Below are 13,086 nucleotides of genomic sequence, written 5' to 3' on the forward strand. Positions count from 1 at the left end.
CCGGATGTTTAGAAATCTCCTGGATTCAGGAAGATGAATTGGGTACAGTTCCGCTCTATTTAGATAGATATTTGTATATATAGATATTTATCTATATAGATATTTAGATATTCAGATATTTAGAATTTGTATATAAATAACTTGGAACGTTTCAATTTTACCTCAGAATGGAAATGTTTGAAATTTTGTGTAGTTTGAGATCTCAAGCAGCTCCATCTTTCCCTACTGTTGAAATTTAGAAAACACTTCTCATGAAATAGAAAATGAAAATATAAGCAGATGAAGAGAAACTTGCCTAAAGTGTCTAGAATTGATTCCTTCAACAATTAGTTACTGAGCATCTACTTAATTTGGCAGGTGATGTTCATGAGATGTTCCCAGGGCTTACATTCTAACCAGGGCAGAGAGACAATTAACAAGATAAATAATGCAGTTTGTTAGAAGGTGATAAGTACTATGGGAGGGGGTACAATGTGTAAAGCAATTACAACAGTTAACTATAACAATATCTTATAGCAGTTAACTGTATATGTATTATATATATATAGCAGCTCACTATATATAATATATATATATTATACCAGTTAACTATAACTATATATTGAATGGCAAACCATTCAATATCACAGTAATTCAAGTCATTGCCCCAACCACTAATGCCAAAGAAGCTGAAATTGAGCAGTTCTATGAAGACGTATAAGATGTTCTAGAACTAAACCAAAAAAAGATGTCCTTTTCATTATAGGAGACTGGAATGCAAAAGTAGGAAGTCAAGAGATACTGGTGTAACAGGCATATTTGGCCTTGGAGCACAAAATGAAGCAGAGCAAAGGCTAACAGTTTTGTCAAGCGAACGCACTGGTCATAGCTAACACCGTCTTCCAACAACACAAGAGAAGACTCTGCACATGGACATCACCAGATGGTCAATACTGAAATCAGATTGGATTATATTCTTTGCAGCCGAAGATGGAGAAGCTCTATGCAGTCAGCAAAAACAAGACCCGGAGCTGACTGTGCCTCAGATCATGAGCTCCTTATTGCCAAATTCAGACTTAAGTTGAAGAAAGTAGGGAAAACCATGAGACTATTCAGGTATCACCTAAATCAAATCCCTTACAATTATACAGTGGAAGTGACAAACAGATTCAAGGGATTAGATCTGATAGACAGAGTGCATGCAGAGCTATGGATGGAGGTTTCTGACATTGTACAGGAGGCAGTGAGCAAGACCATCCCCAAGAAAAAGAAATGCAACAAGGCAAAATGATTGTCTGAGGAGGCCTTACAAATAGCTGAGAAAGGAAGAGGAGAAAAGGAAAGATGTACCTATTTGAACACAGATTTCCAAAGAATAGCACAGAGAGATAAGAAAGCCTTCCTCAGTGATCATAGCAAAGAGATAGAGGAAAACAATGAGATGATGCTGTGAAAGCGCTGCACTCAATATGCCAGCAAAACTTGAAAACTCAGCAGTGGCCGCAGGACTGGGAAAGGTCATTTTTCATTCCAATCCCAAAGAAAGGCAATGCCAAAGAATGTTCAAACTACTATACAATTTCACTCATCTGACATACTAGCAAAGTAATGCTCAAAATTCTCCAAACCAGGCTTCAACAGTACATGAATAGAGAACTTCCAGATGTTCAAGTTGGATTTAGAAAACACAGAGGAACCAGAGATCAAATTGTTAACATACTTTAGATCATAAAAAATGCAAGAGAATTCCAGAAGAACATCTACTTCTGCTTTATTGACTATACCAAAGCCTTTGACTGTGTAGATCACAACAAACCCCAGAAAATTCTTCAAGAGATAGGAATACCAGACCACCTTACCTGCCTCCTGAGAAATCTGTATGCAGGTCAAGAAGCAACAGTTAGAACTGGACATGGAACAACAGACTGGTTCCAAGTAGGTAAGGGAGTCCGTCAAGGCTGTATATTGTCACCCTGCTTATTAAACTTAAATGCAGAGAATATCATGCAAAATGCTGGCCTGGATGATGCGCAAACTGGAATCAAGATTGCTGGGAGAAATATCAGTAACCTCAGATATGCAGATGACACCACCCTTATGCAGAAAGCGAGGAAGAACTAAAGAGAAAGTGAAAGAGGAAAGTGAAAAAGTTGGCTTAAAACTCAGCATTCAGAAAACTAAGATAATGGCATCTGGTCCCATTTTTTTAAAATATAAATTTACTTATTTTAATTGGAGGTTAATTACTTTACAATATTGTATTGGTTTTGCCATACATCAACATGAATCCACCACAGGTGTACACGTGTTCCCCATCCTGAACCCCCCTCCCTCCTGCCTTCCCGTACCATCCCTCTGGGTCGTCTCAGTGCACCAGCCCCAAGCATCCAGTATCATACTTCATGGCAAATAGATGGGGAAACAGTAGAAATAGTGACAGATTTTATTTTGGGGGCTTAAAAATCACTTCAGATGGTGACTGCAGCCATGAAATTAAAAGATGCTTGCTCCTTAGAAGAAAAGTTATGACCAACCTAGACAACATATTAAAAAGCATAAACATTACTTTCCAACAAAGGTCCATCTAATCAAAGCTGTGGTTTTTCCAGTAGTCATGTATAGATGTGAGAGTTGGAGTATAAGGAAAGCTGAGCACCGAAGAATTGATGCTTTTGAACTGTGGTGTTGGAGAAGACTCTTGAGAGTCCCTTGGCCTGCACGGAGATCCAACCAGTCCATTTTAAAGGAATCAGTCCTGAATATTCTTTGGAAGGACTGATGCTGACGCTGAAACTCCAATACTTTGGCTACTTTATGCAAAAAACCGACTCTTTGGAAAAAAGATGCTGGGAATGATTGAAGGCAGGAGGAGAAGGGGTTGACAGAGGATAAGATGGTTGGATACATCACCGACTCAATGGGTATGAGTTTGAGCCAGCTCCGGGAGTTGGTGATGGACAGGGAAGCCTGTCGTGCTGCAGTCCATGGGGTCGCAAAGAGTTGGACATACTGAGCAACTAAACTGAACTGATAACTATATATTATAACAATTAAGTATAACTGCTATAACTTTGAGTAGCAGTTATACTAGATAAGAGTGGTCAGGGTAGCCCATGTTGACAAGATGCAATTTGAGCCAAGATGTGAAGAGAAAGCAGTCATCTGGGGGAAGAGCATTGCAGCAAAAATCAGCTAAACTAATTCCTGTAAAGCATGCTTTTCCTGTTGGAGGAATAGCAGGGTGCCAGTGTGACTAGAGTGTAGTGAGCAAGGGGGTGATACTAGGCAATGAGGTCATTGCTAAGGGGACTAAAGACCAGATCATGTAAAGCCTGTCAGCTGCAGTTAACAGTTCAGTTATTAAACTATGAGTGGAATGTGGAGCTGTTGAAGAATATTAAGCACAGGAGTGACGTGATCTGAGCTGGGTTTTAAAAGGGACTGTCTGGCATTTTTGAAAACATGTACTGAGTATAGTACTTTTCCCATTGGCTCAGCGGTAAAGAATCTGCCTCCAATGCAAGAGCTACAGGAGACACAGGTTTGATCCCTACGTTGGGGAGATCCCCTGGAGGAGGAAATGGCAACCCACTCCAGTATTCTTGCCTGAAAAATGCAGTGGACAGAGGAGCCAGGCAGGCTATAGTCCATGGAGTCACAAAGAGTCAGATACAACTGAGCGACTAAGGACACACACTGAGAACAAGGGTGGGTGCAGGGAGACCAGATGGAGGGTCTTGTTGTAATCCAGTCAATGGTTGTGGTAATTTAGACCAGAATAGTAGCTGTGCAGGTGGTAATGGTAGATGATAGAGTCAACAGAATTTCCTGGTGGTTACATCCCCTTTGGGGCTTCCCTGATAGCTCAGTTGCTAAGGAATCCTCCTACAATGCAGGAGACCTTGGTTTGATTCCTGGGTCGGGAGGATCCACTGGAGAAGGGATAGGCTACCCACTCCAGTATTCTTGGGTTTCCCTTGTGGCTAAGCTGGTAAATAATCCGCCTGCAATGCATGCAGGAGACCTGGGTTTGATCCGTGGGTTGGGAAGATCCCCTGGAGAAGGGAAAGGCTACCCACTCTAGTATTCTGGCCTGGAGAATTCCATGGACTGTATAGTCCGTGGGGTCGCAAAGAGTCAGACACAACTGAGCAACTTTCGCTAGGATGTAGAGTGCAAGAGAAAAGAAGAGGACTTTAGAATACTTCCAAGCTTTAGTCCTCAGCACAGATGAGGTTGCCATTTACTGAGATGGAGAAGATGGTAAAGGCAGTTTATTTTGAGTGAGAATTGAGAGATAACAGTCTGATTTGGGTGTGTCAGATGTTAATTACTTCTTAGACATACTAGTGGAGATGCTAAATAGGCAGTTGAATGCATTAATATTTCTTTATTTTTTATTAAGCGAGAAATATACTTTTTTAGTTACTTTTTGTTTACATGCATAATAAAAAGTTTAACATCTTACCTATTTTAAGTGTATAGTTCATTGGCATTGTTATAATTCTCTAAGTCATGTACAACTCCTTTGTGACCCCTGGGACTGTAGCCTGCCAGGATCCTCTGTCCATGGGATTTTCCAGGCAAGAATACTGGAGTGGGTTGCCATTCTTTCTCCAGGAGATCTTCCCCACCCAGGGATTGAACCCCGGGCTCCTGCACTGGCAGGTGGATTCTTTACCACAGAGTCCCCAGGGACCTCACTGGCATTAAGTACATTCCATTGTTGTAGTGCTATGACAACCATCCATCCATAGAACTCTTTTTGATTTTATAAAACTTAACTTTTGCTAAATAGTAACTTCGTTCTTCCATCCCTCTAGTCCCTGGCACCACTACTCTAATTTCTTTTTTTTAAATATAAATTTACTTATTTTAATTGGAGGTTAATTACTTTACAATATTGTATTGGTTTTGCCATACATCAACATGAATCCACCACAGGTGTACACGTGTTCCCCATCCTGAACCCCCCTCCCTCCTGCCTTCCCGTACCATCCCTCTGGGTCGTCTCAGTGCACCAGCCCCAAGCATCCAGTATCATGCATCGAACCTGGACTGGCGATTCATTTCATATCCCCAGTTTTGACTACTCTATGTAACTCATATAAATGGAATCATAAGGTATTTGTGTTTTTCAGCTGACATATTTCACTTAACATAATGGCTTCAAGGCCACCCAATCTGTAGCATGTATCAGAATTTCCTTCATTTTCATGCTGAATAATATTCAATTGTATATATATTCCACATTTTATTTATGCATTCATCTGTCAACAGATACTTGGTTTGCCTCCACAGCTTAGCTATTATGAATAATGCTACTATGAACATAGGTGTGCACTTATGAGTGAAGTGAAGTGAAAATCGCTCATTCGTGTCCAACTCTTTGTGACCCCATGGACTATACAGTCCATGGAATTCTCCAGGCCAGAATACTGGAGTGGGTAGCCTTTCCCTTCTCCAGGGGATCTTCCCAACCCGGGGATTGAACCCAGGTCTCCCACATTGCAGGCAGATTCTTTACCAGCTGAGCCACAAAGAAAGCCCAAGAATACTGGAGTGGGTAGCCTATCCCTTCTCCAGTGGATCTTCCTGACCCAGGAATCGAACCGGAGCCTCCTGCATTGCAGGCGGATTCTTTTCCAGCTGAGCTATGACATATAAAGGGTATTCTTTTAAAAATACTTTGTAGTACATTTATTTGGCAATGTTCGTAGATTTTCTTTTTTATAGAAGTATATTTTTGTTATAAATGATTTTAATGATATTGCTCTATGGACAGCAAAACTTAGAAGTTCTCATTTGTTCTCTCACCCTACCCCTGTCCCTTTGTCATGTTACCTTCCATTCCTTTCAGTACATTTATACATGTTTGTATATGTCTTATTTTTTTTTTATTGGATTATATCATACATACTTTTCTAGTTTTTTTGGTCTTTTATTTAATAATACCTTGAAGATTTCCCCAGTCTTATTTTTGTTTTTCACAACTATGTATGTTGCATAATGTTGCATTGATTATCCATGTACATATGCTTTTACACACACAAGATTTTTTCTGTAGATTGGATTCCTAGGTTTCAATTTTCTAGGTCCAAGGAAATTTCTTAAAATTGTCCATATATTTTCTTCTCCAAGAAGAAGAAAATTCTTCTCTTTTGTGATTTATGAATTATTTGGCAAGGTAGGGTGGGCGTGGGTATGGATTTTGTTATTGAGTTGTTCAAGTTTGGGAAACTAGTTTTCTGAAATAAATTTACTTGCTATAGATTTGTTACCCTTAGCCATGAGTTTTATAACCTTTATGACTGTTTTTTTTTTTTTTTAAGTGCAATTGATGTCTTAGTCTAGGCATTTTAAACAGCACATAGGAGATATGACCCATATCCAGAATCTGTGAGACAAATGGAGAGTCTTGAAGGGATGATAAGAGAGACTGTTGAAAAATGTCTTATAACAGATAGAATATTTTCCTGTGGATAAACTTGGCAGATACTGATCTTAGCAAGGCAGCAGCATTTGGTGGCATGAAGTCAAATCTTAATTTCCTGCCCAGGAATTGAACCTGGGTACCCTGGATGAAAACTTGGAATCCAAGCCACCAAATCAGCAAGGGCTGGAAGGTAATTTTCCCTGGATCTTTGTCCCCAGTGAAAAATGTGTTTATCACAGAGGCAGAAACTCTAAATACCAGATACAAAGTTTATTATTAAAGACATAGCAGAACAAAAAATGGGAGAGCACATAGAGAAACTGTTTAGTTGAGATAGAAGCAAGGCAGAGATTCCCTACTGGAGAAAAAGGGTGTGGGCATCCCCTTCTAGTGAGGAGGAACACTGTAAAGAGTGGTGTTAAGTCATTTATATAAAGGCAGTTCTTCCTGCTCTGTCTTAAGACTAACTGGTCTTCCTTCAGACCAGTTATCTGATTTCTTTTTCCACACCTGACCTACCTGGGACCCTGCCCTGGGGTGCGCACGCAGTCAAAATGGATCTTGAAGTTAAGGCTTCTGGGAAAAGCAAGACTCATTATGGCCTGAAATCATCCTTCAACTTTTGACTTTAAGGAGCCTTTCTGAACATGTATAGTGTCTCTTTTATCTTTTACTCAGAAGGATCTTTGCCTCTCTCTGTCCTTGCCATGATTATTGCCTTAAGGTGTTAACAAGAGACAAGACTAGCTATTTACCCAGTTTCTGTTGTTACTTCCATTTCCAAGAGCAAATGGGGAGATGGTTGTAAATTCCTCAACTGCAGCCCACCTATCTCTTACAAGGAAAGGCAAAGAGGAGGCTGACTGATTGTAAATGTCCAACCTGGAACCCATCTATCTCCTACCTTGAACTACCTTACTCAGTGACCAAATTTAGCACTGCATGTGCTAATAATGTTAATATCATGCAGTGATGTAGTAAGATGAGTAAATCACCTGTAGAATGTTCTTTCCCCAAACCTGTAAACCCAGTCTAATCATGAGAAAAGAATTTGAGGGCCACTCTACAAAATACCTACCAGCACTCTTCAAAAGTGCCAAGGAAATGAAAGACAAGCAAAGACTGAGTAACTCTCACAGATTGGAGAACTAAATGCAACATGATATCTTGGTTTGGATGCTGTGACAGAAAAAGACTGTTAGTGGAAAAATGGTGAAATCTGAATGAAATCTGTGGTTTAGTATTGTACCAATATTAAATTCTTAGTTTTTTAACATACCATAGTTATATAAGATGCTAACCTAAGAGCCTGAGTGCAACTCTTCTGTAAATCTAAGGTTATTTCAAAATAAAGGGTTTTTTGTTTCTGGTTTTTTTTTTTTTTTTAACTATCTCTTTCCTTCTGGGCAATATAATCCTAGAAAGATTGTCTTCCTTAGAAAATTATTCTGTGCTGGTAAGTTAAGAGATCCTCTTGTCCTGAGAGGTGGTCAGTCCATGAAGATCTTCTAGTCTAGAGAATTGGCACAGTTGGAAGAGATGTTTTGGTTGTGTGAGGCAGTATAGACAAGGCTATAATGAGGCCAAAAAGAGTGGTCTGAGGTCATGGCAAGAGATTATGCCTGAAGAATCAGGAAGTGAGTGGACTTTGCTTTGAAGTAAATCCAGCCTTAATTTGTGGAAGATCCATTCAACAGTAAGTTGGCAAAATATAACAACCCAGCACAAAGTTTTGCGAATAAGAGACAAAGTCACCTAACCAGTCAGAGAGATTATCTGCCACTCACAAGTATCATGCAGAAGACAATAAATGAAAATTAAGCCACAGTGGGAACCTTTCCAGTTAGAACTGGGAGGTTTATGCAGTCACGGATGAGGTTGGATTAACTGAGGATATCTGATGATACCTTGCAGTTACATATGTCTAGACATGTCTTACAGGATATGTGACCCAGCAAGCATGAGACAGAGGAATGCAAAATGGTTAGGACCCCACTCCCCATGCTAACATAATGTTGTATCTGTGCCCAAGATACTTGTTTAATCATCCCTCCTGGTTCTTGGTTAATTGGAATCTGAAAGCCTCTATTGTTAGTAATAAAAGCTCTTGGATGGGTAGACCATCTGGTTACAATTTTGGTTTCAAGTCCCTGTTATGCAACTGATACCCAAATAAGGACTGTCTCCAAATGTGAGTAGTCTGAGTCAGTCATAAACAAGCAAAAAGAAATATTCCTCTGTGTTGCTAATATCCAAGATGTTAGAAGATGAAGTGTTTAATGAAATGGTGCTGCTTAATTTTAGTCAAACTTCCTTTACCATGATGTATTTGACCTAGACCATGGTCAACAAACTTTTCCTGTAAAAGACCAGATAATAAATAATAGTAAAGATTTTGAACTTTGCATGGTCTCTGTTGCATATTTGTCTTTGCTTTAAAAAAAAACAAAACACACCTTTTAAGTATGTGTTTTCTGCATCTTTCACTCTATTTTCATACCTTGTGATAATGGTTGAAGTCTGAGATGGGCTTTAAATAAGGATCTATAATGAAGTTTCTGGCTATGGATTTACTATCACTGGCAAAAGATTTGTAATCATGACTTGAATGGATTTAAAAGAAAATAGATGTGTAGTTGATCTCTTACTGCAGGCATTTTATCATATTCATCTGAGATGAATAAATGGGATCTTGTAAATCCATCAGATCATGATCTTCGTTTCCTGAATGTTGAGCTTTAAGCCAACTTTTTAACTCTCCGCTTTCACTTTCATCAAGAGGCTTTTTAGTTCTTCACTTTCTGCCATAAGGGTGGTGTCATCTGCATATCTCAGGTCATTGATATTTTTCCCGGCAATCTTGATTCCAGCTTGTGCTTCCTCCAGCCCAGCGTTTCTCATGATGTACTCTGTATATAAGTTAAATAAGCAGGGTGACAATATACAGCCTTGACGTAGTCCTTTTCCTATTTGAAACCAGTCTGTTGTTCCATGTCCAGTTCTAACTGTTGCTTCCTGACCTGCATATAGGAAGATCATGGCATCTGGTCCCATCACTTCATAGGAAATAGATGGGGAAACAGTGAAAACAGTGTCAGACTTTATTTTTGGGGGCTCCAAAATCACTGCAGATGGTGACTGCACCCATGAAATTAAAAGACACTTACTCCTTGGAAGAAAAGTTATGACCAAGCTAGATAGCATGTTGAAAAGCAGAGACATTGACAACAAAGATCCATCTAGTCAAGGCTATGGTTTTTCCTGTGGTCATGTATGGATGTGAGAGTTGGACTGTGAAGAAAGCTGAAAGCCGAAGAATTGATGCTTTTGAACTGCGGTGTTGGAGAAGACTCTTGAGAGTCCCTTGGACTGCAGGGAGATCCAGCCCGTCCATTCTGAAGATCAGCCCTGGGATTTCTTTGGAGGGAATGATGCTGAAGGTGAAACTCCAGTACTTTGGCCACCTCATGCAAAGAGTTGACTCATTGGAAAAGACTCTGATGCTGGGAGGGATTGGGGGCAGGAGGAGAAGGGGACGACAGAGGATGAGATGGCTGGATGGCATCACTGACTCGATGGATGTGAGTCTGAGTGAACTCCGGGAGTTGGTGATGGACAGGGAGGCCTGGCGTGCTGCGATTCATGAGGTCGCAAAGAGTCGGACACGACTGAGCAACTGAACTAACTAACTTAAACCCATCAGATCATATAAGTTTGCTATCCAGAAATTAAGTGCCTAGTTTTCAGTTAAAAATTAATTATTCAAGACATTTTTTGTTTCTAGATAGGTTAGTTATTAAAGTAGCTTCATCTTTTAATATGTAGCAGTGGTGTCTATTTTTTTCAGGATTCAATTTAATTTGTTTTCTCATTTACCCCCTCCAGCTGGCCCCCTTTTATTGTTTTGTTACCATAAATCATCTCTAAAGCTGTATTTTTGCTTTCACAGTGTCTCATTTTACTGTTAGGTTGCAGTTTCTGCCTCTGTTTTGTAGTTGGGCTGTGGCTTTTCAGTTTCTGCCCCAAGGCCATCCTTCACTAGACCCCAGCAGGTAATCTTTCAGATACTAAGCCATTCTTGAGATATTTGTGGAACAAAAATTCTAATGCCCCTAAAAGACTAAGTGGCTGGATGGTACACTGCGGGTTTTCCCAGATATACTTTGACTACTAAATTGGTTTTTCTAAGAAGGTAGATAAGGTCATACATTTGAAGACTTAGCTTTTATTTCTTTGCTTATTTTACCAATATGCTGTCACATAATGTTCCTTAAACCTTGCATTCATGGCCTTTGTTATGTTTGGCTAAACAATGCTTTATTTAGATGGCAGTCCATTTTAGCAGAAGGGTACCTGATGAAACTCATTTAATGTATTTTAGCATTTGGTCTCTAATAACTTCTCAGACAATACTTGCAACTATTAAATCTTCTAAAACTTATTTTACCTAGATACATTTTAAGGTGTACCCAGAAAATAAAGCAGTATTATAGTTTTTAGTCCGGAGAAGGCAATGGCACCCCACTCCAGTACTCTTGCCTGGAGAATCCCATGGATGGAGGAGCCTGGTAGGCTGCAGTCCATGGGGTCGCTAAGAGTCAGACATGACTGAGCGACTTCATTTTCACTTTTCACTTTCATGCATTGGAGAAGGAAATGGCAACCCACTCCAGTGTTCTTGCCTGGAGAATCCCAGGGACAGAGGAGCCTGTTGGGCTGCTGTCTATGGGGTCACACAGAGTTGGACACGACTGAAGCGACTTAGCAGCAGCAGCAGCAGCAGCAGCAGCATAGTTGGAGAAGGAAATGGCAACCCACTCCAGTGTTCTTGCCTGGAGAATCCCAGGGACGGGGGAGCCTGGTAGGCTGCCGTCTATGGTCACACAGAGTCGGACACGACTGAAGCGACTTAGCAGTAGCAACCCAATAATCAGTTGAAGGAAAAGGGAATTTTTTTACTCAATAGAAAGTTGTTGGATTTTATTAGTTTTTCTTGTTTTGAGTAATAATTAAGGCCTTTTATCTTTAATAGATCTCATTTTAGATATTTGGATTCTATGAAAATAAACTTTCTTAGATTAGTTTCTTAAATGGCATACATAACTTTTATTTTCTCCTAAACAGGTTCAGTCTGTTGTAATACCACTGTGCCAGCTAGAAGGGGGGAAAACTTAATATGTGTATATAAACACTATCATATGATTTCTTTAAAAGTCTCTGAAATTCAGTATTTATCAGAAATTGAACTGAGAATTGATCTATTCTCTGTGTCTCATGATGTATTTCAGTATTTTAAAGCATTGCAGTGTTTTAAAGATTTTGAGTTGTAACTAAATATGAGTGTTACATACATAATCTCATCATTTTTTAAAAACATGGGCATTGATAACATTGATTTGGAGTCTGAGTAAGTTAGTAAAAAGAGGGACATGGTGTGTGTATTTCTTCATTTGTAATCAAGCCATTCTTCTGGAGTCTTCAAGACAACTGTCACGTTTGTGCTTTCCTGCTTTGTTCTTTTGAGCCACTTGATGACTGGCAACTGAATGGATCTTGGAAAGAAACTCTTAGCAGATTCGTGCTAGGCCCTTTGATCCTCTCCTTCGCCTGCATCATACCAGCTACATTCTGTCCTGTCTGTGTCCCTGCAAGGAAAGGGATGGGGAGAGAAAGAGTGAGAGTGTGTGTGTATGTGTGTGTGTGTGTTGTAGTAGTAGTAGAAGTCAGCAATCTCTTGTCAGCATATGTTATAAGGTTTCTCAAGCACATGGAAAGAGGTCTTTCTCAGGAAAACTCTGTCAAGGCCAGCACACATGGGAAAAGTATTTCAGTGCTTAGTCTTGTAACTGTGACTGTTTTTGTTTTATGGGGTCAGAAGAAATTAAATCACAAGACATGGTTATGCTCCACATCATTATTTACCTGTCTTTTCTTTGTGAACTCTCCCAGGCAGCAGTATCTGTCCAAAGATCACTATAGTTCCACCTTGCTTGAAAAGCAGCACAACCACACTGATTGATCAGAATGCATCTGATGAAGAGGCTCAGGGAATAAATGGGAAAACGCCAGCAAAACACTTAGCTGCAAGTCCAAAGCCACAAGGTATGCTGTTGGGTTTTTTTTTTTAATTAACTTGGGTGCTTTGTTCATTGAAGAAAGTGACACAAAGGAATGATGATCACTCAGAAAGAGTTTTAAGCTATAAATTGAGGAATTGGGTGCATTTGTTTTTTCAGGAGAAAAGTCAGGCAGGGTTTCTACTCTGAAAATACTTCTATATTTCCCTATTATGACTCTTTTCATAAATTGTTTATATGTCCCCTTAATGGAAATGTGATCTCTTCATGCACTATGCTTGACATACTGCAGAGAACAAATTAATATGTACTTAGAAGTACTGTCGAAGTTGTCATGACTTTATAAATGTGAGAGGGTCTGTGAAACAGATCATTCTAAAACAATGCTTTAAGATACTTAGCTAGAATGCGATTTTACAATATAAGAAAGTGGGGCTTTTCAGGCTCCTTGGTAAAAAGTCATCCAGAAAAACTGAGTCCCTTCATCCAAGAATTGAGCATCCAATGAGGGGAAAATTTTTAGTGATGAAAATTTTTAAATGCTTTGCTCAGTAACCATTTCATTTTACAAGTAAACTTCTAGTAAATGGTAAT

At 39.5% G+C, this 13,086-nt stretch overlaps 1 protein-coding gene across 3 annotated transcripts in view; it reads left to right on the forward strand.

Annotated features, from left to right (window-relative positions):
• Positions 1–13,086, forward strand: part of LOC120858545 (FYVE, RhoGEF and PH domain-containing protein 4) — a 151,983-nt gene that overhangs the window by 64,231 nt on the left and 74,666 nt on the right. For all 3 annotated transcript variants that reach the window (XM_040234672.1, XM_040234673.1, XM_040234671.1), the window contains exon 2: positions 12,365–12,517. In XM_040234672.1, the coding sequence (XP_040090606.1) occupies positions 12,365–12,517 (153 nt within the window). The remainder of the gene's footprint in view (positions 1–12,364; positions 12,518–13,086) is intronic.

The sequence above is a fragment of the Oryx dammah genome, unplaced genomic scaffold (genome assembly GCF_014754425.2).
Source record: "Oryx dammah isolate SB20612 unplaced genomic scaffold, SCBI_Odam_1.1 HiC_scaffold_29, whole genome shotgun sequence".
In the NCBI taxonomy this organism is placed as follows: domain Eukaryota; kingdom Metazoa; phylum Chordata; class Mammalia; order Artiodactyla; family Bovidae; genus Oryx; species Oryx dammah.